This window comes from Rhinolophus ferrumequinum, chromosome 7 (genome assembly GCF_004115265.2).
Source record: "Rhinolophus ferrumequinum isolate MPI-CBG mRhiFer1 chromosome 7, mRhiFer1_v1.p, whole genome shotgun sequence".
NCBI lineage: Eukaryota > Metazoa > Chordata > Mammalia > Chiroptera > Rhinolophidae > Rhinolophus > Rhinolophus ferrumequinum.
Window position 1 is genome coordinate 8,974,886 of NC_046290.1, and position 12,975 is coordinate 8,987,860.

The 12,975-nt window shown below is 39.9% G+C and overlaps 1 protein-coding gene and 1 non-coding gene across 2 annotated transcripts in view; both read right to left on the bottom strand.

The window, feature by feature from the left end:
* Window positions 1-1,181: 1,181 nt before the first annotated feature.
* DNAH5 (dynein axonemal heavy chain 5) overlaps window positions 1,182-12,975 on the bottom strand; it is a 210,324-nt gene continuing 198,530 nt past the window's right edge. Inside the window, exons 77-79 of the mRNA XM_033111135.1 lie at window positions 12,697-12,849; window positions 12,022-12,253; window positions 1,182-3,275 (exon numbers count right to left, since the gene is read on the bottom strand). Of these exons, the coding sequence (XP_032967026.1) occupies window positions 3,124-3,275; window positions 12,022-12,253; window positions 12,697-12,849 (537 nt within the window). The 3' untranslated portion in view covers window positions 1,182-3,123. The remainder of the gene's footprint in view (window positions 3,276-12,021; window positions 12,254-12,696; window positions 12,850-12,975) is intronic.
* LOC117025405 (U6 spliceosomal RNA) lies at window positions 4,730-4,836 on the bottom strand. Its single transcript, XR_004423608.1, has one exon. It is a non-coding gene; the product is annotated as a U6 spliceosomal RNA (small nuclear RNA).

Below are 12,975 nucleotides of genomic sequence, written 5' to 3' on the forward strand. Positions count from 1 at the left end.
AGTCAAACAATGGAGCATTACTTGGCCATAAAAAAGAATTAAAATTTGCCATCTGCAACAACATAGATGAACCTAGAGGGCATTGTGCTGAGTGAAATAAGTCAGATAGAGAAAGACAAATGCCATATAACTTCACTTATGTGTGGAATCTGAAAAACAAAATAAAGAAAGCAGAAATAGATTCATAGATACAGAGAACATTTTGATGGTTGCCAGATGGGAGGAGGGTTTGAAGGATGGGTGAAGGGGGGAAGGGATTAAGAGGTACAAATTGGTAGTTACAAAGCAGTCATGGGATGTAAATAAAGTACAATATAGGGCTTATAGTCAAAAATATTGTAATACCTACATATGGTGTCAGATGTACTAGAATAATCAGAGTGATCACTTCGTAAGTGATATAAATGTCTAATCACTATGTTGTACACCTGAAACTAATATAATATTGTGTATCAACCACAATTGGAAAATTAAAAAATTATTTAAAATAATCAAAATATAATAACTTCTGTAGTCTGTGTTCTCCTCCAACTCCCCCCAAAAATAAAATAAACAAATAAATGGGGATGCTGTAGTGTGGCTTCTGCCTCCTAATCTTTAACACACCCAAAACACTACAGGCTCCTCTGTTCTTCTCACTCATGGCACCCACTATTTTCTTTCATAGCTCTTAATGCAAAATTTTAATATTTCTCTATGTATCTCACACATGTGATGCTACACAATCATAATTGAGATTATATAAAATTACATACCTGAATAATTGCTTATTTTCTTATGTAAATTCCATGAAACCAGCAACTGTGACAGTTTTTTCCCACCATCATTCCACCAATGCACCAGTGTCTGACACACAGCAGGTGCAAAATAGATAATTTTTAATAAATCAATAGACAGATGAAAAAGACCGATCTATCACTTTGCAATGGCACCATCACCTGCACTGTTGTTTTTTCCATATCCCAAGCAGTCAGCAACTTTCTCCATCAGCTGGAAGATTCAATCAATGGATCCTCACTTGCCCCAATCCAGTACAATGTAGAGCACCCTTCAGTGGGTGGTAGCTGGGGGTTGGGAGGTGGAGGTGAAGCTGAAAGCGGCCTCATTGGCTCTTCACTGCTTCATAGACATTCCTTGTTGAACAGTTCCTAAAAATTTCTAGTTGTTTTCATGTTGTCCTTTCCTACTTTGGGTCTCCAAAACTCATTACATATACGCCAACAAGGGTATATCACAAAATTACATGAAGTATACATTTTCAAGTTATTTGATACAAAATCAAGTTTTGAAAGCTTAATTCTGGGTGTTCAGTGGTGTTCATCCCCTTTCTAATAAATAGCAATCACAATTCAGACATTCATTAACAACTTTTTTATTAATTTAGATCATTTCACAATCTAAGACTTTTATTCTTTCCCTACATTTTTAATATTATCGTCTAATCTTTGTGCACATACAAATACATTTTACAGTTCATAACATGTTCTTCAAAATAAAATGATGATCTTACCACAATCCACACAAATCAACTGATATATTAATTCAGACCAAAAGAAGCTGCTCAAATGAAAACAGCATTATCCAAGATGAGTACAAGTCATACGAATCACTCAGGCCAAACTCTCATCATAATTAGCAATAAGATGATACTTGTCACAGAGCAAAGCCTAGTGAGAGAGACCCACACCTATCTCCTTGTAACCCCTCCCTCCCTAAGAAGCCTTTTATCACCAGAAACAAGTTATGTAGATCTAAAGTCAATCAAACATCTGTAAACCACAATTCTAATTTAATTCTGATCATGTTTTCTAGCCAATAGATTACAGATGAAACAGGTTATAGTTTATAAACAGAATTTAAAACAAAAACATAGGAAAATTTCCTTAGATAGCATTTTCGAAATTAATGAAAGCCCATGTGAAGTCCCCATGCACAATCTAACACTTTTAGTCTTTCCCTACATTTTCTTCCAATCATTACATTTTTTTCAAATCAACTGAAACCTTTACCATGCTATCACATTTTTATTTTTTAATATTATCGTCTAATCTTTGTGCACATGCAAATACATTTTACAGTTATAATCACAGTACTCAGTATTTTGTTAACTATATCTTTCAATTAATAGTCTGTGCTTACCATTTCCATATTGTAAAATTTTAGGTATTATTTTTATGGCTGCCTAGTATCTCCTAACTTCCTTAAGCATAGTCTTATTATTGAATATTCAGAACATTTCCTTTTTCTTTCTGTTACTAAATGTATTTTTACATATAACTTTTTCAGCTTTGTAAACGGTTTCCGTGGTATAGACTTCCAGGAGAGAAAATAAGGATCAAAGCATGTGAACCTTTTTATGGCTCTTTCTGTGCTTAGTCATTCAATTATCTCACAAAAAGGATGGGTTGGTTTACATTGCTCTAGGAATCTGTGAGTGAATCATTTTTACAAAGACCTCACCACAATTTTCTTTTGGCTTTAATTTTTTTTCTTACAACAGATATCACTTAGTATCTCATTATTAACTATCAAGTGGAATTGAACATTATTCTATATGTTTATAGGATTACATGAATTGTCTATTCATCGATTCACATTCTCATCCTATTCTTCTATTTCCTTCCTTTTTCTTTTTTAAGTCTCTTTAATTGGCTGCTTGAGCCATGGACATAAATCTCTTAACCTGACCTAAATGCAAAAAGGCAATAAAAGCAAAATCAGCACAAACTCGTTGTCTTCGAAAACTGGGCTGTCACCAGTAATACATTAACAGAAGAATAATTTCTTCCAGGGAACTATCATCTGCTTAACCTCATCAATCTTTAGAGTAGAGTGAAGAAGAAAATGTATTACAGTGGATTTGAGGGCCACGCGTCATTAGGAAGTTGTCCACTTTACCTTTAAATCACCAAGTGACTTTTCAACAAACACAGTGATTGGTTATTAATGATGAAACAGATTAAATATAATGGAGCATCAGACTGAGGAGCAGGGAAAGGCTATGCAGCTTATGAATCATAAGCAACAGGACTTACACACTGTTCAGCACTCATAGAAGAATGAAGGTTATGATAGTTCAGATCCTGCATTTTCTGAAGTCCTGGGTGGGGCACAGGCCCCACATTACTTGACATCGCAGAGAAGGGCGACCCCACGCAGCACCCAGTGTTCAGGGGCCTGGGCCATCCTGAGGTCCACAGCAGCGATGTAGTTTAAGTCCGTTCGGACTGGCTTCTTGTAGATGGGGCAGGAGTAAAACCGAGGATCTCTCAGAGCTACAAAACCAAAAATCATAAAAGAAAAAAAACGTGGTGAATTCCAAAGGTAAGCAGCCCAAACAGTGCAGAGCCAAATGCATTCCAAAGAAAGGTGGGTTTGGTAAAATAAGGAACGTTCTCCCCGAGGCCAGTGGATCCCTAGATGTGAAGCTGATGCTACGACCGGTTTCCGGTGGTTATGAAAAGACACCCAGACGTTCTCCCGTTTACTCCACTGGCCTCTTGTCCCCTGACAGGAAGCCCTGCCCATGTGACTTGACGATGACCTTCCTTTCTTCCTCCCTCTCCTTTCCACCTATCAATTCAACATCCCTCCCCTCCACCCTTTCTCCTTTACTTCCCCACCAAATCCTAACATCTCATGCCCTCTCTGTTTTCCTTTAGGATTTGCCCATGACACAAGGCACCAGTCCCTTTTGATCAGACACTGAGCACCAGTGCTCACTATTTCACTATTACTGTTATGTGAAAACACGGTCTTCAACCCTCTGTGCCATAATCCAAACCACATTTGAAATCACAGGACAGGTGGTCTGAGTTCTCCACATGTGTAGAGGAATAAAAATGTCTGGGAAGCAGAGTCACGGCAGACTTCAGCTCCGAGACTCAATCTACCTTTTTGGCATTAGGAACAGTGGAGTTTCCAAAACGACACGTGCCATGGAAGGCGCCCTGAGGATGTCCACCCTCAAAGATCCTCTCAATGCACTCATCCCTAACCAAAAGCTCTCTTTCTAGCCTTGGACACCCCGGTCAGGGGCAGATCCAGGTCTTGTGGGGTCTTAAACTTACACAATTTGGGGAAGAGGTCCTTTAAGAAAAGGAGTAGGAATCTACAAACACAAAAGTGTGCTTTGGGGGGCGGGCGGTTAGCTCGGTTGGTTAGAGCACGGTGCTCTTAACAACAAGTTTGCCGGTTCAATCCCCACATGGGCCACTATGAGCTGCGCCCTCCATGATTAGATTGAAACAACTATTTGACTTGGAGCTGATGGGTCCTGGGAAAACACACTTAAATTAAGAAAAGTTTAAAAAGAAAAGAAAAAGTGGGCTTTGGAGGGAGCCTCTGCATTGGGCAACCTTGGAGTTCCAGCTCCGTTAGCTTCTGGTAAAGTCCACTATGCCCAGAGGAGTTTATCTGCACATCTTTTATAACACCCATCTCAGGAAGCAGTATATTATTTGCCCTTCTCTTCCAGATTACACACTTTTTTTCAGGACAAAAGTTGTCTGCGCCCATCCTTGTACTCCTCTGGAAGGCCAATATTATAAATGACCCTCATGTAACTATGGAGACAAAGAAAACAGTAATTTGCTTTGGTGAATTAGTGTTACAAACACGGGCATGAAACACAGAAACAGTCACTTTCTAACTGCAATACATCAAAGTGACTGAATTTATTTCCCCAAACTAACTTGCTCAATAATTTAGCTTTTTCCTTCCTTTTTTTAAAAAACAATTAGGCTTCATGAATTTGCATGTCATCCTTGAGCAGGGGTCATGCTAATCTTCTCTATATCCTTCCAATTTTAGTATACATGCTGCTGAAGCGAGCACAATTTAGCTTTTTCTAACACACAAAAGCAAGGCACTCTCAGAAGTTAGTCTCATTTTTTTGACCCAATAAAACCTTCAACCTGCTGTGCCATGTATTCTCATACCTCCACTATAATTAATTTTATTGTAAGTTAAACATTTGGATATGATAGCGTTCTAGACAATTTTCAATATAAAATAAATATTTTAAAGCAGTGATTCTTAACCAGGGACTACTATAACACCCCCCCCCGGGGGGGTACTTGCCACTATCTGGAGACACTCTGGGTCATCACAACTGGGGGGGGTAGGGGTGCTATTGGCATCTAGTGGGTAAAGACCAGGGATTCTGTTAACATCCAGTAATGCACAGGACAGCCTCTCACAACAAAGTGTTATCTGGACCAAAAAAGTCAAAAATACCAAGGTTCAGAAACCATGTTCTAAAACAAAGTGACAGATATTTTATGGTACTTTAATGTCGTGCATTTGTTCAATCTCATGAAATGAATCGTTAGAAGCAATCTAAATAAATGTAATACCTAATTTTTAAGCCTAGGCATTACTTTTAAAATTACCATGGGGATATCATAGTAATAATTTGGCAAATATATGAATATATGTGAACGACAGTAAATTCATAAAACGCAGTCAATACTAACTCTACTAACTGATTTATTTAAACTCTTTAATTCTAGGATCTGTAAACACAGAACAAATATATAACTGATTGTTCTTCTGGATGAAAATTTGACTCACAATCACTTTATGAATCTTGAAGTAAGCCCTTGGAGTCTTATAACCAAATGATAATTAGAATCACACCTTGGCAAGTATTTGACTACTTGGATTTTAACCCCAAAAGAAAACCAGAATTGGAAAAAAAAATCATGTTCATTTCCATAAGCAGGTACAAAGTCTCTGAAATATCGATCCAATTTTACTTATTTTTCACTGCTGCAAAACTGCAGGTGGCCAAGCCAAGTCACAGCATGCACTGAACTTCCGCAGTAGATTAGAAACCACCGAAAATGAAATTTCATCGTGAAAGTGCTGACAGACGCTAAACAACCACATAAACAGATGATTCCAAACCATTACGCCTGGTTAGACAAATGACTCTGAAGAAGAAAATAAACATGCTATGTAGGTAGAACAAATCAGCTAAATCTGCTAAAACCTTAGGGTTCCAGGTGAGGAGCAGGGAGAAGTGGTGAGCTATCGGCTTTAAGAGCCTAAAGATTTGAATAAAACACCTGGAGGGAATTTCATTTTCTAACTCGGTAACGTCCCTCTCTACCCTACATTTTTCATCCAAATGTTAACAGTGTATCATTACATTATATATTCCATCCAGTATCCAAAATAACCAAGTTACATGGAGATCCCCTATGTAACCTTTAAATCCTTCCTGTATTTGCTAATAACATTTAAATTATTAAATAGTGCATTCTTCTTACATATTTCTTTTAATCCTTCAACAAGCACATGAGATAGCATATTCATAATGGTAATAATAATAAAATTATTCATTGTATGCTATGTGCTGGACATTGTCAGTTTAATTCTCTTGTTAACAACCTTATGAGATGGGTACCATTGTTAAATGCATTTGACAGAAGAGAAAACTGGAACATGAGGAGCTGAGTTACTTGTCCAAGGTAACAAAGCAGTAGGTGGTAAGATAAGAACGAAGCCTGGCCGGAATGGACCCCAAGCCTGCACTCTTATTCTTGGCGATAGTTGGGACGGACTAAGCATATGTGCCTTTAAGTCTTTGCAGGAAGATGTGAAAGTGAACCGGGGATAACTAGACACATGACTTCAACTTGTGGCTTCTTTGAGTCCCCTCCAAAGCCACATGACTAATTATTAGGATGATAAAGCCAGGAGAGCTGCCCAATTATCCAGGTGCCTGGCTCGCTGTCTTTTACCTGAGAACGTGTGGCAGCATGGCGGGAGGGGGCCATAGGGAGTGACAGCTCTCGTCCACACAGGGCAGGGGCTTTTATTACTGAACCACCTCTCACAAGTCAGGTCTGAGTGTGTGATGCTCAGCTAAATCCCAACCCTGAAACACCGGTGCTTGGAAATGGAGAAAGGTTGACTCGATTTGGCCAAAGCGCATGGATGGGAGAACACGATCTCTCAGATCCTCAAAAAGCTGAAGTAGGGCTTTTTCTATGAGGCTTAGGGGTAAGGGAAGGAACCGAGGGGAAAGTATGTTCTTTAGTCACAGGTAACAATTTGTGCAGCCAGACTTCTGGACGTAAACAGCGGCTCGCAACTTTCTTAAACGCACGTATTCCTTCTGTGAAACAAATTCATAAATTCTCCTCGTGACCCTGGAGTTATCGCCTGCCGTTTGACAAAGAAACAGGACATCAGCAACACAAAATTATATTGTGAGAACAAGGGGTGCTGGGTTGAAGAGCCAAGATTCTGCCAAATATCTCATAATTGTGTGCCTGTGATGCTATCTTTATAGCGAAAAGCAGAAACCAGACATCTTGTAACCAGTGCCATCATTTAAGCCATCATTGTTTTTTCTATTATCTCAGGTAAAGTATACTTTTAAACATTTCTCCTGGAACTCCCTTTACAGGCAGGCCTACAGAACATGGCTAATATATTTTCTTAATCTGTGACTATAAGCCTTGTGACAACCAAAGCACTGGAAACATTTAGTGCTTAAAGCCTACATGTCTATCTCTAGGCTCTGTGGTTTAACACCTGAACATGTTTACTGTGAACCGCCAGTTTGCCTTTCACTGCGTCCACTTCATCATGTACCTGAGAAAAATAAACCCATGACTTCAAAGTGCAAGGGGCTGCCCTCATTTTCCATTTAGCCGTGATTTTCCAGCTTTACCCCAGATGCCGCCGGGGCTCCCTTAAATACAGCATCTTAAGTGGAATACTAACCACAGGAACTCCCCGCGGTTTGAACCCCTCCCCCAACAGACAACTGTGACTCTAATACCAGCGTTGGTAGCCAGGCATCATAGGCAAATTGCGTAATGTCTCTATACCTAATTTCCCTATCTGTAAATAGGGCATCGTACCTTACAGAGTTGCTGTAATGATTAAGCTAATGTATGTGAATACCTGTCATATTATAATGTCTACAATACAGTAGATACCCGAGGTGTGTTATATTTCTCCCCCCAACCTCTCACCTCTCACCTCTCTCTCTTTCTCTCCACACACATACACATACTTACCTTTTCACTAAAACAAATTCCCCAGACTCATGTTCCCCATGATATTCACAGAGTTCCAGGTTTACCAACTGAAACAGAATGAAATGCGGTGGGGCGCAGGAAGTAACCAGTCACCACATGGGCCCAGCCCCACATTTGCAGTGATGGATAAAGGCGGGTCACTGGGTGTTCTTAGAAACATTTTTCCCTCGCAGGAAATAGCCTCATTAGCTGCAGGGACCCTGAGATCCTTCCCACCTTACTTCACGACCAGAGGTACATATAAGTCTCGTGTCGTTCCCCCAAAATGTTCTAATCACCAGTTTCCTGTCACATAAGCTACAGCACTGCAGTTCATTTTGAAGCCTCACTCTGTCCACAGAGTAAATCTGTAAGGGGACAATATTTCCTATTCTGCCTCTTTTCAACTTCCTTTGAGAACAGAGAGAGGATCTGAGTTGGTGTGGGTGGTTTTGCCTTCTTGGTGAATTTAGTGCATACAATTTGGGTGACTTCCCATGATGTCCTGACAAACAACATAAATAAAATAAACATTTGGAGATACATCACTCTATTTTTAGAGTTACAATATATATCTAGATATCTTTTTGAAAATCAATAAACCAGTCCTATGTGTAAAATTCAATGATGAATTATTTAAACTGAAAATTGCTCTTCATGTAACAGAAAAACAATTCACTGTAAGAATTTTCATTTTAAAACGCTGCACTCTCGGAGTGTACGATAGCCATTACCAATGCTCCAGGCCTTTATCTCAATCAGAGCCCTATTCAGTTATCAAAATTGAGTGAAAATTAGATTTACAGTATGAAAAGAGCACTAGAATGTTAGCTTTTTATCACTAAAGAAACACCTCTCCAACAACAAATTGGCAAAACAAGTTGCCACCAACTTCTACAGAAACCAAAAATAAAAAAAATAAAAAGAATAAAGAATTAAAGTCTCCCTCTTTTTTCTTTTTTTTAATACTTTGAAATGAGTCACCTCTCCTTTGCTTACTTTATTTCCTCCCTTACCTGCTGTTACTGAGTATCACCACTGACTAACGCCCAGCAGGGTGAGCACGGTTCTATAAAAATCTGTTCTTAAATAATAAAGAATTGCCTTTGCGTGATAAAATTGTTACTTTATTACCACCATGTTGAGATGTTCAGGGTCATATCGCAATGGATTTTTGCAATTTAGCCACGAGAAATTAAAAAAAGGAACACTTAACTCCACATGAGAAGGATTTTTGTTTCATTTTATAAGGGAAACATTTTCACAACAATATGACTAGCTGCAACAATACGGTAAAGCAAAATTTCTAAACTACGATTTTTGGCTCCAAGAACGTTGGTTGGATTATCATTTCTATAAAACAGTCACGGCCCCAGGACGTCCCCCCGTCCTCAGAGCCCGTCCACTCAAAGTCACCGGCAGCACACGTGCCTGAGCCCAGGCAGATACCGGGGTCCTGAGATTCCGCAAAGATGACCGAGTCGTGCCAGGGGCCAGGGCCTGTGCTGAGCACTCCGACCCCGTGCAGAGGCTCCTCCCCTTCCTGCCTTCTTTCTGCTCCTCCAGCCGAGCATGGCCACCTCACACCTTCGCTTCCCTGCCCTTGCTCCTGCCCTTGCTCTTGCTGCTTTCTGTCGCTTGGATCTCAGAGCTCAATGTTGTCTCCTCAGTGAGGCCTCCCCTGAACCCCTGAATTATTTCACTCCCTAGCAGTGTGTGTGTGTGTGTGTGTGTGTGTGTGTTTTATTTTTAGAAACAAGAAGTATCTGAAATCAGTATGTTCATTTATAGTCGGTTCTCATGACTCGTGGGACATACGTATGTAAGTCTCTTTGAACACTGAATCAGAGACTACAGAACCGTAGCTTCTAGGGGAAATACAGGGTGAGGTTCCTGCAGGGCTCCGGGCACATTTTCATCCACCGATCAATACACAATTTTGTTTCATGTGTGCTCCTACTTAAAGACACCTTTTTAGTATACGCTGTTGATTCATTAACCCTGAATTCAAGGCCAAGAGCACTGTAACTCAGGCCTGCATGAAGCAGACCTAACACATGTGTTTCCTCCATAAGGCACAGTGCAGCATTTAGGAACACGAGACAGCACTTCAGCACTGCGGTTGGGTCATTTTAAACAGCAGAAAGTACAAGAATGTGAAAAATGTAGCACTAAATAGACCATGAACGGGACACTTGTTTCCATTAGGAGAGCAGAAACAGAAGGAAGGCAGAGTGTCACCTTAGTCAACCTCAGCTGGTAACATGCATGGTGGGTGCCTCAAATTTTTCACGGCTTTGTGCGTATCTGCGAATGACCGCGAAAGTGCCACAGCATTGATTTGGGGATTATAAATAAATTTTAGAGTACAGACAAATTCATAAATACAGAATCCTGGGGTAACAAGGATCGACTGTATTTTCTTCTTTTTTGGCTATCCCCCCTTTTCTGGGACTGAGTTCAATGAGAACGGGGTTCTACCTGGTCTTTTTTGTCCTGTTGCAATCCCAGCACCAAAGTAGTGCACTGCGGATGGTCAGAACCAGATAAATGTCATGGAATGATCGAGTGAGCTAATGTTATTTCCCTCAGCCAAGAAAACTCTATCTCTAAGTCCTATCATTCTTCTCCTCCAGAGCACATCTCAGAAACAATCTCAACCAACCTTCTCCAGGCGTAGTTACGCTCTCCTCCCAGGCTCCCTGTGCATCCTGAGTGTATCTCTATCATAACATGTATTAAATTCATTTTATTTACTCCTCAGTTTCCCTCACCAAACCATGGGTCACTTGTGGGAGGGGTCTGGTTCATGATTACTTTTGGGTCCCTTGCAACCATGGTCCCAGCTGGTATTATTAGGCATTTGGCCCATGTTCGCTAAAGAAAATGCTCATAGTTTACAAACTCTCTTCCCTTGATCCATGTTTCCAAATGGGATATTCATGTAAGAGATGAGGATACTAAAAGTAGTCTTTTAAAGAGAGATTAGGAGTTTAAAGAAAAATCTTTGGGGCTTCTGTCACAAAATCAGTACTTCCCTGTGGGATCGCTATCATGGCTACCTCTACAGTTTATTGTTTACAGTAATCATTGCACCGTGTGTGTGTGTGTGTGTGTGTGTGTGTGTGTGTCTGTGTCTGTGTGAGTGTGTGTGTGTGTGTGATACATCTTAAAGACAATTTTAATTTAAAAGTAAAATAAATTTTAACAAAATAAAATGAACAGGGTCCCACATGTGCTGAAAGATAGTTGTTGCTAAGAAGATGTTAGCTGAGTGAAATATAACAACCAAAGCCTCCAGAAAACACCAAGCCAACAATGGAAAACAGTTCAGTTATTTTTCGACGTGTGAAACAGAGCTTTGCTGACTTTGTCAAAGTAGAATACTGTGTGCGCTTCACAGAAGTGTTGTTACATTCATCGGCTGAAATATGAATCCAGCATTTTACCATTAGATACTGGACGAGGTCAAACATCCCTGAATTCAGCCTGCATTTCACAAGCTGGTTTAAATCTCCAAACTAGGGAAGCCACCACCTCCAGAGAGCCCTGAGCAGGCAGTCCTGCCTAGAAATCTGCTTTGCACCACTTGCCCCACCTCCTCATACCCACCTTTCCAAGCGCAGTCCAGGCCCAGCTGCCCTGAGCACTTCATCCCACTTCACCCCCTTTTACCACCACTTATTAACTACCCCAAATACCTGTTTCTTATCTTATCCTCTAACATTTTATGAGTATCCTTATATATTTTATCTGCTTTATTTTATAGGCAAGAGTTATCTAGAACCATTGCCTCCCCCATAGAACTCAAGAAAATGCCTAGGGGTCAATAAATACTCATTAAATACGGGTTTGAATGTGAAGCTAGTTGATAACATCGTCAAATCCTTATTACATGATAACAAAAAGAATGAGACCCTATGTTTATAATGTCATTCCAGCCAATACCACCAACCATCCCTAAATGCACAGGAGAACTTACTGTTGTTTTCTGCATAAATCCTTATGACAGGCATCAATTCAAAGAGCACTTTTGGCTTAGACTCGATGAGTTTCATGTTCCTCTTGTCCCAGCCAGCACCCTCAAGGTATAAGCCATAGACGTAGACGCCCTCTGTGGGCGGGGCAGAAATGTCATCCTTCATCCACTTGGTGACTTCATTGCAAAGTACCATATTGTCCAGGGCCCAGCCCTTGTTGGCCCGAGTTATCTCCTACTCGGGGCAAGAACAAAAGCAAAGGATGAAATCAGCAATCAGAGGTTTGTCTTAACAGAAAGAGCATAACAGGGATGAGAGTGTAGCCCCAAATTACTCTAATGCAAAGGAAGTAGAATATTATTTAAAGTATTTAAAGTTAAAAAGATTCTCTCAGAACAAATACCGGTGTCCCAAATTAACCACTTGTACTTTTATATGTATTTTATATATATTGTATATTATATAAAATAAACTATAAAAGAAAAACAAATATTTTGAAATTCAAGCTAGCAGCCTGAGAACAAGTTTCTGGATTTATGTTTAGGACAATGTAACAGGTCGTGCCCAAAAAGGGACAGTCATTCTCTGTCTTATTATATATTTTTAAAACTATAACAAAAAAAGAAAAACTTGTAGAGGAAAATTATAACACAAGAGGCTCAAATCAGAGCTATTACCTGTCGCATTGCAGTTAAAAATCCTTGGGGGTTGAAAAAACCTGTCATCCAGAAGCAATGGGGTCGGCCATTGAAAACCCAAGACGTAAACTGGCAGTTTCTTTCTATGAGTTCAGTGAACCAGAAACCCAACGTACTTGAAACCCATGATGCCTGAAATGCATACAGTAAAACAATTAACACAGGTTCAATTCTGCTGTGTAACTGGCTACGTTCACAGAAAACAATGGTGGAATACCAATATCACTTTTAGAATTTGAAAGTCCCAAAGAGATGAAT